This window comes from Ctenopharyngodon idella, chromosome 5 (genome assembly GCF_019924925.1).
Source record: "Ctenopharyngodon idella isolate HZGC_01 chromosome 5, HZGC01, whole genome shotgun sequence".
NCBI classification, from domain to species: Eukaryota; Metazoa; Chordata; class Actinopteri; order Cypriniformes; family Xenocyprididae; genus Ctenopharyngodon; species Ctenopharyngodon idella.
The window spans coordinates 37,652,805-37,665,576 of record NC_067224.1 but is presented as its reverse complement, the minus strand read 5'-3'; the positions used below and the strand labels follow the sequence as shown (position 1 = coordinate 37,665,576).

The following is a 12,772-nucleotide window of genomic DNA, read 5'->3' as shown; positions in this document are numbered from 1 at the left end:
TGGTGTCACCCCAGAATTCGTTTTTTGTTTTCTGCATTGTACCTGACATTTTTTGACAAATGATGTAACAGAAAGCAATTTTTTTAAAGTCTCCTATTAATTCCTATGGGTGATTTTTGGAAGTGGGGGGCGGTGTTGTGTGTGCGTGAGCACAAGCGTTCAAGGCTGATTTAGTGATTTTATTTGACAAATTAGGAAAAGTAAGTTTACACAACAACAATGTACTAAAAACAGAAAGTTTTTCCTTTTCGTTTTTCACGTACAGATGACAATGCAGTCAAAATTATCCCCGTTCACACGGATCCATGAAAACGACTAAAAATGCTGTACTATTCATGCCAGGCCAGTAGCTGGCGATGTCACTTTGTAAAGAAACACTATGTGCCTATAGACTGAACACATAACCTGCATGCACATGACGACGTTTTTGTAGTTTACACGGAGACAATAATGGGATCGTTTTCAAAAACTCGCACTTTGAAACCCGTTTTCAAAAGTTTCCATTTTCAGGCACCCAAAACACTGTTGTCGTGTAAGGGTAGGGACACACCAAACCGACGCTAAAGAACTAGTGCTGATAAAAGCCGACTGTGTCACTGCCTTGCGTCACCTGTGTCAGGGAAAAAAAAAATCTGTGCTTGAACACGCCAAAAGGAATACATGCAACTGTCAACTAGCACGTGCATTCTGTGCCTGCGTGTAAAGGAGATAACTATCTATTTAAGCAGATATATTTGTCTATATTTGTCATTTAAAAAGGGAAAGCGAAATAAGACTGCAGGTATTCAAAGCATAAACAAAGCAGCGCTTGCTTACCGATTTGAAAATCAATCATTCTTTATTCCACTCCGCGCTGCTCATGTTATTATGAAAATATTCATGCAGTGGAATGCTCAGGTAAGATGACGTCTGTGCCGTCATGACTTCTTTGCTTTACTTTTGCTCTTATTCTCGTTCGCTAAACTGAACAGCCAATCAGAGTTCTCTCTCTCACCGACGGCCTGACGCCGATTCTACATGCTGAAAAAACAAACAGCATCCGACTACAGCAAATAGTGCGGAAGACACTGAAAAAACTAATTCGGCCGATGCTCCAAATATAGCCTGACAGACGACTGTTGGCTTGGTGTGTCCCTGGCTTAAATGAACGGCCAAAACGCATTAAAAAGTTTCTCGTTGGCTAATGGGGAAATTATGTGGTCTTTCATTGCTCTCTTCGCCAAGTGTGTTCCAAATGGCTTCATTATGACATACAATTCCCCTGCTCCCTTCAAAGTCCCCACTTCAAGGGCATAGGGATGCTCATTTCTGATTGAAATTTGCCCAAGATCTTCAGGAGCACTTGATAATTATAGACAGGTGTGTTAGATCAGGGCTGGACCTGAAATCTGTAAGTAGGTAGAGCTCCAGGAACAGGATTGGGCACCCCCCCCAAAAAAGGAAAGAAAATATAATGCATAGTTTATGAATGTGAATTCTGGATGCAGCTATAGTCTTTCCTCATCGCGAACGTGAGACGCCACCTGTGCAGATCCATCACTTTAAAACACTTACAGTCCTAACCAGATGCAAAGAAACACAGCAACAAGCAATAAAGGCTATTTCTTTGATGTAAATCTGATATCTTGTGTAAATTTTGACATTTTGTTGATCACACACATTTCACTACATAGCCCTGCCCACTACTATATTATACATTAAATGTCGTCTGATTGGTTGCAGCAGTTTAGCACTTATTGCGGATAGACAAATTGCTTGTTGCTGGAAACTTAGTGCTCTAAGTGTTCATATGTCATCTCAACAGTCATCTTTCTGTCACACTAATAGTGTCAGGCATCGTGCACAACAATCACATGCTACCATGTTCTTGTCTTCCTATTTCTCTTATACTCTCTCACTCTCCCCCTCCTCGTCTTACTCACTGATGATTAATCATCCACCAGACACTGTATTACGCGAGAGAAGGAGAGAGAGAGAGAAAGAGAACAACTCCGTCTTGGACCACACAGCTGCATCCATTCATTCCTCTGCTTTCTTGGATCGCCTCCATCCATCCGGTTTCTTTCAGAGGGATAATGCGTCACAAGAGGCCAGATGAGAGAGTCATGTGCTGAAGTGAAATGTAAGCACTGCTACCCCCACAACCAGGACTGTAGAAACACATGCTACACAAGCACTGTGCTGGCAGGTACAGAGAAGACCATGTGACAGGCGCTAGAGAGAGGCTTTCGTATGGTTACTTTCATATATACAAGTGACCCTATAAGTACTTGAAGTACTTCTGCAGTTAATTCAGCTTGAACTTCTTGACATGCAGACTCAATTTAAATCTCATTTTGTAGAAAATTTCAGTCGTAGGTTTTTGTTTTTGTAAATAATGTATTTTTTAAATATAAGGTTAAAGGCACAATATGTAAGATTTTAGATTAAAATATCCAAAAACCCCTAGAACAAATATATTTTGTTGACATGTGTACTTACATTATCGCAACCTTTTTCAACAAAGTTTAAATCCAGAGAAATCAGCAATTTTAACCAGGACACCGGAGCGTGTCATTGTGTCGCCTGTCTATGACGTCATATCCGCGCTACCTTCAATTTCCAATTTTACTAATATCGATCTAGATTACTGTAAAGTGCAACAAGTCTCTCATAGCAGCCACCGAGCAAACGCACAGAGTAACGTTATAATATAAATTTCAACACACTCAAATGTATTTAGTATTATTGTTTTAACAATGTAAAACAGCGCTACGTTACCCCACATATGCAACAAAAAGAGCAGAAGCAGCCAACTGCAGCATAAGCATAATAAAAGCTCCACTGGACTCGAGATCGGTGTGTATCGCAGGTGTCAATCATTAGCATTCGCTTCAGGGGCCTCGTTCCATTCCCACGGCTCTCAACCTGTCCTGCTTCATACCACAGTAACGTTAATAAAACTTTAATACATCCATGAACATGATTTGTGCCCGAGTTCGTCGGATTCCTTTCCACCGGCTGTGGATATGAAGACAACAACTCCCATGATTCCACGCTCATTCACAGCGTCATCAAGCTATGCCTTTGTTTTGGATAAGCGACCTCTAGTGGCGAAAATTACTTTAAAGCCTTTAAAGTTTGAAAATCTCCCAAATAAAGGTTCATTGCGGCAAAGAACCCTCAGGAGACCCATATAGTGTTTTCTATAAGGTTCTTGAAAACATGATTGAAGTTACATTACAGAATCTTCAGATCAGTCAGAAAACTAAAAATGTTTCTCTGCTTTAAATCCCCAGTACATTTTACAGTAAAGTACAGTTCATCTTAAAGGGTTAGTTCACCCAAAAATTAAAATTCTGTCATTAATTACTCACCCTCATGTCGTTCCAAACCTGTAAGACCTTCGTTCATCTTCAGAAAACAAAAATTAAGATATTTTTGATAAAATCCGATGGCTCAGTGAGGCCTACATCGCCAGCATTAACACTAGTGATGGGCGATTTTGAAGCTTTACGAATCATTTGTTTCGAATCAGTGGTTCAGAGCTCCAAAATCACATGATTTCAGTAAACGAGGCTTTGTTACGTCATAAGTGTTTTGGAACTTCAATAGTTCACGTGACTTTGGCAGTTTGATACGCGCTCCGAACCACTGATTCGAAACAAAAGATTCATAAAGCTTCGAAGCTTCATGAAGCAGTGTTTTGAAATCTCCCATCACTAGATATTGTTGAATAAAGTCGTTATTTTGTTATTTTTGGTGCACAAAAAGTATTCTTGTCACTTTATAATATTACGGTTGAAGCACTGTAGTCACATGAACTGTTTTAAATGTTTTTAGTACCTTTCTGTGCATTGGAAAAGGGAGTGTTAATGCTGGCAATGCAGGCCTCACTGAGCCATCGGATTTTATCAAAAATATCTTAATTTGTGTTCCAAAAATGAACAAAGGTCTTACGGGTGTGGAACGAAATGAGGGTGAGTAATAAATGACATAATTTTCATTTTTGGGTGAACTAACCCTTTAAGAATTCAGAAAATAAAAATATGTTTATGGAACTATGTCCTGTAATTATTTTTAAGAACAGGACAATGACTATCTGCCAGCTGTCAAGCAGATCAGGCCATATTTACAGTAAGTGCAGCTTCAATATATCTGAACTTGCACCTTTAAAACAGAAAAACAAATAATGATAGACTCACTCGCAGTCCTTCAAAGCCACATGTAAAGCCATTTAGACTGTATTTTACCTTGTCACTCTCTGAGTAAGGGTTGTTAAGCACCGTAGGCATGCTGTCCTTTCTCCAGAGGTCATCGAACACTCTGTCGTTATCCGACGCCAGCTGGGCGTTCTGTCCATTTCCCACACCAAGGTCTCTGAAAGTCACAAACAGTTCAGGTCACACCTCAAACATCAGCCAGAAGAAAATAAGTACAACCACTCAAGTCACATTCGATTATATTATTATTATTTGTCTATTGCAAGTGTATTACTTTGTTGGCACGCTTTTTACATTTGTGTTAATAAACTGAATTAGTCAAAATATTGTCTGTCATAATCAACAGAATGCCTCAGATATCGACCATAGAGTTTAATGTGAGTTTCACTAAAACATTCATGTTTCAAGGCTACCGATGTGCACTTTGTCATTTAAATGAAATGGTAAATTGCCTCACTTCCATTCATATTCATATTATTTCATAATCATATTTAGCTAGTGCACGATAAACCATTCTATCAGATGTATAATGCACATTTAAAAATGTAAACAACAAACACCTACAGAACATTTTTCTAGCTGACTTTGTATTGCATGATGGGACTTATAGTAACACATTCATCGCAAATGTGAGAAGAGTGAGAGAAACATGATTTGTTTTGGATGAGATGCTGCCATCTCACCAGTCGGATTGAAATTCCAAGCCTAATTATAATTTGTTTAGTAATATAGAAAAGAAATCTGGTGAAGTGTGTACTTTTTCAAACGATAAAACATTCTGAGGCCATTTCTAATCATTGCTCTGTTTATTTGAGCATTTTGCCCAACAACAGCAACATTGACTCAACCAATGGCATGAGTTTGGGGCGGGACTATTTGTTTGACCAACCAATGGCAGAAGGGAGGAGAGTGTTTGGGAAACTCTTTGGAAACAGTCGTTATTTTTACACACTTCACCTTGTTTGCACACTCAACGGGGACAGCTGCTGTTCATGAACCACAAGGACTAAATCTAATCAGTTTTGTGTAATGAGGCGTTTACAGAGTAGACGTTCATTTGAAGACGGTAAATCTCATTCGGTTGAACAATATGACAACATTACAGAACTAGAGTGTAACAAATAATTTAGGCATAATTAATTAGACCAAGTGGTGTACTGTGAAAACTGGGTGTGATCATGAAATGACAATAATATGTCTATATTTATCCGTTCTATTATTAATGCTGCTGGAAGCTTCTCACACTGCCTGTTAGTACTTCATATTCACTTAAGCGTAATATGAACATTCAATGCAAGAGTAATTTCAAAGACTGAATGGAATAAATACACTATGTACAGAGTCACTCACTTACGGCTCAGCAAATAAACAGAAAATGCACTCATTAAAAAAAAAACTTTCCCCCCCAAAAAAAAAAAAAAAAGTTTTTGAAGCATGAAGCATCAAATAAAATCTGGCTAGCTATTTGTAAACCATATTCCCATGTAAATGAAAATAGAGGAAATAGATTGGGGCTCATTGTCACACTGTCTCATTACACTGTAAACAATTAATACTCAATAACTGTGGCAATGTTTAGCAGATTTTTTTGTAGCAAAGACTTGGAGTACATACGCAGGCATATTTTATATAAAATAGCAGGATGTCTTCTCGATTTGTGTTTACAACATGAAACAAATAATGCTTTGAAAGAACTCTTTTCTTGAGCAATAGCGCTCATGTAATTAGCTGTAGTGTTTTCATTTCTCATGCTCTACCACTTGAAGCTTTTAGAACAAGATATTTCTGGGAACAAGTGATGTTAAGTCAGGTTTGTAGACTCAAAAATGCCACTTCAGAACTTCAATTCAAAATGAAGTATGCATTAATAATAACCTATATTTGCACAACAAAAATTGCTATATTTGCTTGAAAAGTTTAGAGGATTCCGGGAATGCTATTTATTTTGTACCCAAGTGAATGTATGAAGTGGAATGTTGAAAGTTGATGCTTTCAGCAAGGCAATTACATGGAGTTACTGTAAGTACCTAAATCAGATTCCATTGTGCAGATCATATGATCAGACTCACTGAACACACAACAGGCATCATTTAGGATACCATTCATGTCAGGACAAAATATGTGTTGAAATTGTACTTGCTTAGTGTGTATTCAAACTTTGTTTTAGTTTACTTCTTTAAAAATTAATATTTGAGTTTGAAAAACTTTGACTCACGTTGATGGAATGTTTGACATTCAAAATTTAAGAGATTACATACATAAAGTATATTTGTTTAATTTAACATTTAATTATTTAAAAATAAAATTTCATTATTGCAGGTTTATGTAATATTCTGATTTTGCATTTCACAGTTTTTATTCATTTTGAGGAATACTGAATCTGTTTTTAAGCAAGTGAGATGAGTAAATGCATGTTCACATTTAGTCTAGAACTACAATAACCATCATGTTCACACACAACACCTCTGCACTAACTACCAATTTCTCTCAACATGAACAGGAGAGCTGTCAGTCAATAGATGGGAAAACAAAGTAACTTGTGTTACTTATTTGAAAAAGTAACTCAGATATTTTGTTGTAAATTTGAAAGTAATGCGTTGCTCGTTACTTGAAAAAGTAATCTGATTACTTAACTTACATTACTTGTAATGCATTACCCTCAACAATGATTGTGTGTGCTGCAGTTGTGTCATCTGTCGCTTTAAAGCAGGATGAATTTTTTTTGGCTGTCAATGTTTTTATCGTTCAACAGCTGAAAAAAAATCGTTCTGAAAGTGATTTCAACGATAGTGTTTCTCTGTGCTGTTATCATTACAGCTGTGGTGTGAACTATTCTTAGAATGATTTTTAGAACTAAATCTTTATGGTTATCATTATAGTTATTGTCCTTGATGTGAACGGGCCTTAACCAATAGTGTTAACATGAGATAAAAACACATTTGCTAAAGCAACCCTGCCATTTTAGCTTGGTTCTACAAGTCTTTGAGTTTTATCATAACTCATGCTTCACAGGGCTCATACCAGACCGCTTCACATCGCAATTGCAATGCTGTACTACGTTAAAATACATATGGAGCTGGTAATGTGATGCAAACATCAAAATTATTATTTATTATTATATATTATTTTACAGATCATTCACAGATCATTCACTATGGTAAAAGCATTTCGAGGTCATAACATTTTTGTGGACTGCGCAAATATAAGTCTTTAATAATTGATAATGTGCCCTGTAATAGTAATTTGTGTGAAAGTTTGTTGGTGTTTGACTGCCTTGAATTGTATGTATTGGTTCGTTTTTGGAGTGTTGCAAAAAAAAAAAAAAAAGTAGGTTGAGGCATGTATTTCCATGTAATTCTAGTTAACAGACCGTGTTTTATAGTAAAAGTGTTTTGAGGTCAAAATAACATAGTATTGTGGAAAGAACTAAGCAATAACAAGTCATTAGTAGTCATAAGTAATTAATAATCTGCCCCGTATGTATAATTTGTGTGAAATTATTAAAAGTTGTTGCAGTTTTACTGCCTCTATAGTGTTTATTTCAGCTAGAAACAGCATAGTATTGTAAAAGGAACTGTGCAAAAATAAGTGTTTGTTAATTGATCATTTGCCTTCGTAATCATAATTTGTGTGCATATTGGTATATTTTTGGACTTTTTGGAAAAATGTAGGTAGAGGCATTTATTTCCAATGAGCCCACTGTATAGCCACTTTTCCACCGAAATTACCTGGAACAATATGCCCCAAGAACTTTTTTTCCCCCAGACCTGTTGCTGTCTGCATTTCCATTACGTTCCAAAGTACCATGAAGATTAAAGGATTAGTTCACTTTCAAATGAAAATTACCCCAAGCTTTACTCACCCACAAGCCATCCTAGGTGTATATGACTTTCTTCTTTCTGATGAGCACAATCAGAGAAATATTAATAAATATCCTGACGCATCTGAGCTTTATAATGTCAGTGAGCAATACCAACAAGTATGAGCTGAAGAAAGAGCTTCCATCCACATCAATCCATCATAAACGTGTACTTCATTTGGCTCCGGGTGGTTAATAAAGGCCTTTTAAAGCGAAGTGATGCATTTGTGTAAAAAAAAAAATCCATATTTAACAAGTTACGAAGAAAGTGTAAAAATGCGTGGCGTCAGTTAAGCTTTTTCCGTAAGTTGTATAGGGAAGGCGTAGGACGTAGCATAAGCTTTTTGAACTGCAAGAGTTTTACACTTTCTGTGTACGTTGAATACAGAAGGCGGTCTGGTGGAAGCTAGATATTTTACTTCATAACTTGTTAAATATGGATTTTTTTTTTTTTTTTTTTTTTACATAAATGCTTCAGAAGGCCTTTATTAACCCCCCGGAGCCGAGTGGAGTACACGTTTATGATGGATGGATATGGATGGAAGCACTTTCTTCAGCTCACACTCGTTGGTATCGCACACTGCCATTATAAAGCTCAGATATTTATTAATATTTCTCAGATTGTGCTTATCAGAAAGAAGAAAGTCATATACACCAAGGGTGGTTTGAGGGTGAGTAAAGCTTGGAGTAATTTTCATTTGAAAGTGAACTAATCCTTTAAGTCCGGTGATGTAGGACTGTGTGTAACTCTCAAGTTCCCACTGGATTTCGTCCTCCGCACATAAGCTTAATAAAGCCTCGTATTTTTTAAACTCCATTGTTGATTCGAATAGCAAACAACTCTTACTGCACGCACTGCAACAGACTTTTAAAAATGGTGGTTGATGCTGCGTGGAATCAACCAATCAAAATGCTGTGTGAACTCAACCAATAAGCATTTTTAGCACCCAAGTCCCACCCCTGAAAGTTCCTGAACTTTGAAAAAAGTACTACCTCGTGAGCAGGGACTTTCTGAGGGGGATTTTTTTTACCCGGAACTTCATTTAGACCCTGGTTCCTGCGGTCGAAACACACAGAGTACCACCCCAAAGTCCCTAGTTCCTGGGGAAAGTTCCTGCCGTGGAAACGCGGCTTATGTTGCACTAATGACATCACTCACCTCTCCACCTGCACCTCGACATCCTTCCTGTCTATGACTCTCTGACCTTCTCCATTGATCTCTTTTTTGCTATTCTTTATTAGCTTCAGCACTGGCTCAATCTCCTTCAGCAGGTCATTGTTCTCCTCCACCCCATTGAGGAGGAGGGCTGAATGGCCTCCTTCTCTGAGCAGAGAGTCCTGGGATAGCAGGGGAATCAAGGGTTTGTTCTCTCGCGGTTCTTTCCCGGGAGTGTAGGCAGAGGACAGGTTCTCTATCGCCCTGAGCTCTTTGGTCATGTTGGGTGTGATGGGCGAGCATCGTTCGCACGACCTGCTCTGAGCGGGGTTGACGGGCCTGGTGACGCGAACCGTTCTGGGTTTACCGTCGCCGCTGAGAGTGGTCTCCAGGTGAGTGGTGAAGCCCTCGGGTCCCCGGAGGATAAGGACGGCGTGGCTTTCGGGCGACACGTTCTTCAGGGTCTCGAGCGCACGTTCATAGCTCAGGTCCACCAAAGGCTTGTTGTTCACGGCCAGAACAATGTCGCCAACTTGGACCAGCCCACATTCCTCTGCCGCCCCGCCCCGGATGAGGTCAGAGATGATGACGGGCGGCTTGCACACGCGTTGTTTGACCAGAAAGCCCAGCCCACCGATCTTTCTTTTGAAGAGGCGCACTGAGATGATGTTGGGCTGCAGCTGACACACGCTGGGCTCAGATTCCTGCATTGTGTCTTATTGTGCGTCAGCGCTGATCTGCAATTGAGTTGAATGTGACAAAGGAGAGCAACGTGTCAAATGTGTCAGCCACGGCAGGCGAAGACATGCAGAGATGCAAAACAATATAGGCTAGTAAAATTCACTTTTTCATTGTACAATGGCATCCTGTGACATTTAAGAAAATATCCAGACCGTCAATTAGGTCCAACTATGTCTGAATATAATAAGTAAGAACAGGTTTAAAGGAATAATTAAACAAAAATAATTTGTTCTTAGCTTATTCTTTCATATTTCCATGGAACAAAAAGCAAAAAAATGCCATGAAAGTAGTCCATGTGACTCATGCTCTATATTCAATGCTTTAAAGTCTGATAAGTCTGAATCGTGAATGAATTTTTCTTTTGAGCAAGTTCTTTTCAATGATCTCTTGATCCGGTTCACAAATCAGACTGAATGATTCGTTCACGAATTTAACTGACTCGTGATCAGGTTCTTGAGTTATCAGGAGGAGAAGTTTATCAGTAAATAATGAACATTGTTCAATTAAATTTCAGTAGTTCTCACACAAAACTATTGTACAGCTTCAGAAGAACTGAAATATAGAGCATAATTTGTGAAGATTCCTCCAAATTTTGTTTTTGTACCACAGAAATATAATAGCATCATACAGGTTTGGAACGACATGAGGGTGAGGAAATAATGACCTAATTTTCTATTTCTTTTTTGGATGAGCTATTGCTTTACTTTAAATGCAAGTCATTATTTCTAAGAAAAAGTCATTCAGTTCAATTCGTCACAAATTTTTTTTAATAATAATTTCAATGATTGAGTGGTGACTCATATCACAGTGTACAAGCTGTGAACATAGACTTCAATTCAGTCTTTCCTTTCTGTTGACAAGCCAGTAGCATTTCCTTCATGAGCATCATTAAACGTTCATGTAAGAAACACTTAGAATCTACAGTCTTCCTGCATCTCGCCTTTCTTGGCAGCATGAAACGCATATGGCCTCGTGTGAACAACTATTGTCCAATTTTGTCAAAATGGGACATTACTAATTCAGATTTAGAGCGAGACATTACAATTGCAGGGACTGTTTTGTAATGAAGAATAGGGAAAAACACAACTAACAACTTTCAATTGCACTGCAGCTTCACAGCATGATCTAATAACTTCTTGTTTATAATACACTTGTTTTCAAGAACTATTTGTGGATAGTAAAATAACAAAAATACATTTGTTATGGATTACAATGAGATTTCCAAATCATGCGCTGTGCATGTCTAAGCTTTTAAAGGAACACATTACATTCCATATTAGTATAGACATATTGATATTTTGCTGGTAGGCTACACTGTGAAAATGTGCTTCATTTTGGTTAAGTGGTTTTATTCAAGACAAAATTCTGTTTAATATGACTGACTACATTAGGTTTCATCAATGAAAACAATTGAACTGTCAGATCAGGTAGAAATAGCTCCAAGCAAAAACGTATTTATTCAAACAATATTAGTGAATCTTGTGATATTATCCTAATAATAGCATGATTTACCAAGACATATGATCCAAAATTCACAAAGTTTTAAGAAAGATTACCAGATACAGATGCTTTGCATGCAGATTATGTGGTCATTTATTTAAAAAATGCTAAATTAATTAACTTATGAAATCAGTAACCTATTAGAATAATGTTTAAATAAATCTCATGCACGGATATATTTGCTATAAAGCAGAAAAAAGGGTAAATAAACACTATAATAAAGCATGCTTCAAACATGTATAAGTTGCCTTTTCTTAATACAGAAAGATAAAAACACATGCTGACAGTTCTCAGAATCAGGCAAGAATTCCCATACACAAATACACTCAATCAATTATAGCCTATAGTCCAAATATTTAAGCCAAATATGCGTTAACTACAATATTGAGTTATCAAAAGCACTGACCTGCAGCCATGCATGCATGTTCAACAGGACACACCAGTTGCATCATGAGCTACAGCAAGTCCACATGCCCATTTCACAAAGCATCATCGTATATAACGTATGCATTTCACAAAACATGTGGAATTAATAATAAAATATACTTTTGACAGTAAAAAAAAGCAACGCAACTTACCTTTTCACTTTGAAAAGCTATAAATATCGTCTCAAACAGTGCGGTTATCCCCTTGGCAATATTCCGATGGAAGGTTAAGACTTTTTTTCTTGATGTCCCACTCAGAAGACGCGTGGCATGTCTGAGCGAGCCGCTGTATAAACACGCAGCGCGTGAGAAGCTCTGCGCTCCTGCCGCTCCGGTACGCGAGCATTTATTCCGCGCGCACTGCTGTCATTCTGTCATCCATCCCTCCCGACGCTCTGCCTCCCTCAATGGGAGGGTTTTACAACCCCAGTGCATTGGCATATAAAGGAATGAATGATATTTGCACAGTAATATGTGTACATCCTCACATTAAACACGATGAAGTATACGCTGAAACATCTAAAATTAAAGCGGAAATCAACATTACAATATCTGAAATGGGGAGACCGTAGATGATTGTAAGTTAACGCCACGTTTAACCTAAATTATTATCTAAACGGGTGAAATCACAATGACCAACACAGTAGAAGCTGTAAGTAATAAGATAGAGTACAAATTTTTTGTTGATTTCTTAACTATTTTAAATTGAAGTGGACAAAAATCCTAAAGTTTGAGACGCATAGCACAACAAATCTCAATTTACAGGTAGTATTGCAACAAAATCACTCTCCGTAAATCATGAAATTTCATGCATGTTGCAGCCTTTTCAACACTCAAAAACATGAACTGTTGGGTTTACTTAAAAAAGCAATGTTAAGTGGTTCCACGC

At 37.8% G+C, this 12,772-nt stretch overlaps 1 protein-coding gene across 1 annotated transcript in view; it reads right to left on the bottom strand.

Moving 5' to 3' along the window:
* Nucleotides 1–12,262, bottom strand: part of nos1 (nitric oxide synthase 1 (neuronal)) — a 61,612-nt gene extending 49,350 nt beyond the window's left edge. Inside the window, exons 1-3 of the mRNA XM_051895264.1 lie at nucleotides 12,037–12,262; nucleotides 9,221–9,954; nucleotides 4,233–4,359 (exon numbers count right to left, since the gene is read on the bottom strand). Of these exons, the coding sequence (XP_051751224.1) occupies nucleotides 4,233–4,359; nucleotides 9,221–9,927 (834 nt within the window). The 5' untranslated portion in view covers nucleotides 9,928–9,954; nucleotides 12,037–12,262. The remainder of the gene's footprint in view (nucleotides 1–4,232; nucleotides 4,360–9,220; nucleotides 9,955–12,036) is intronic.
* Between the last annotated feature and the right edge of the window lie 510 nt (nucleotides 12,263–12,772).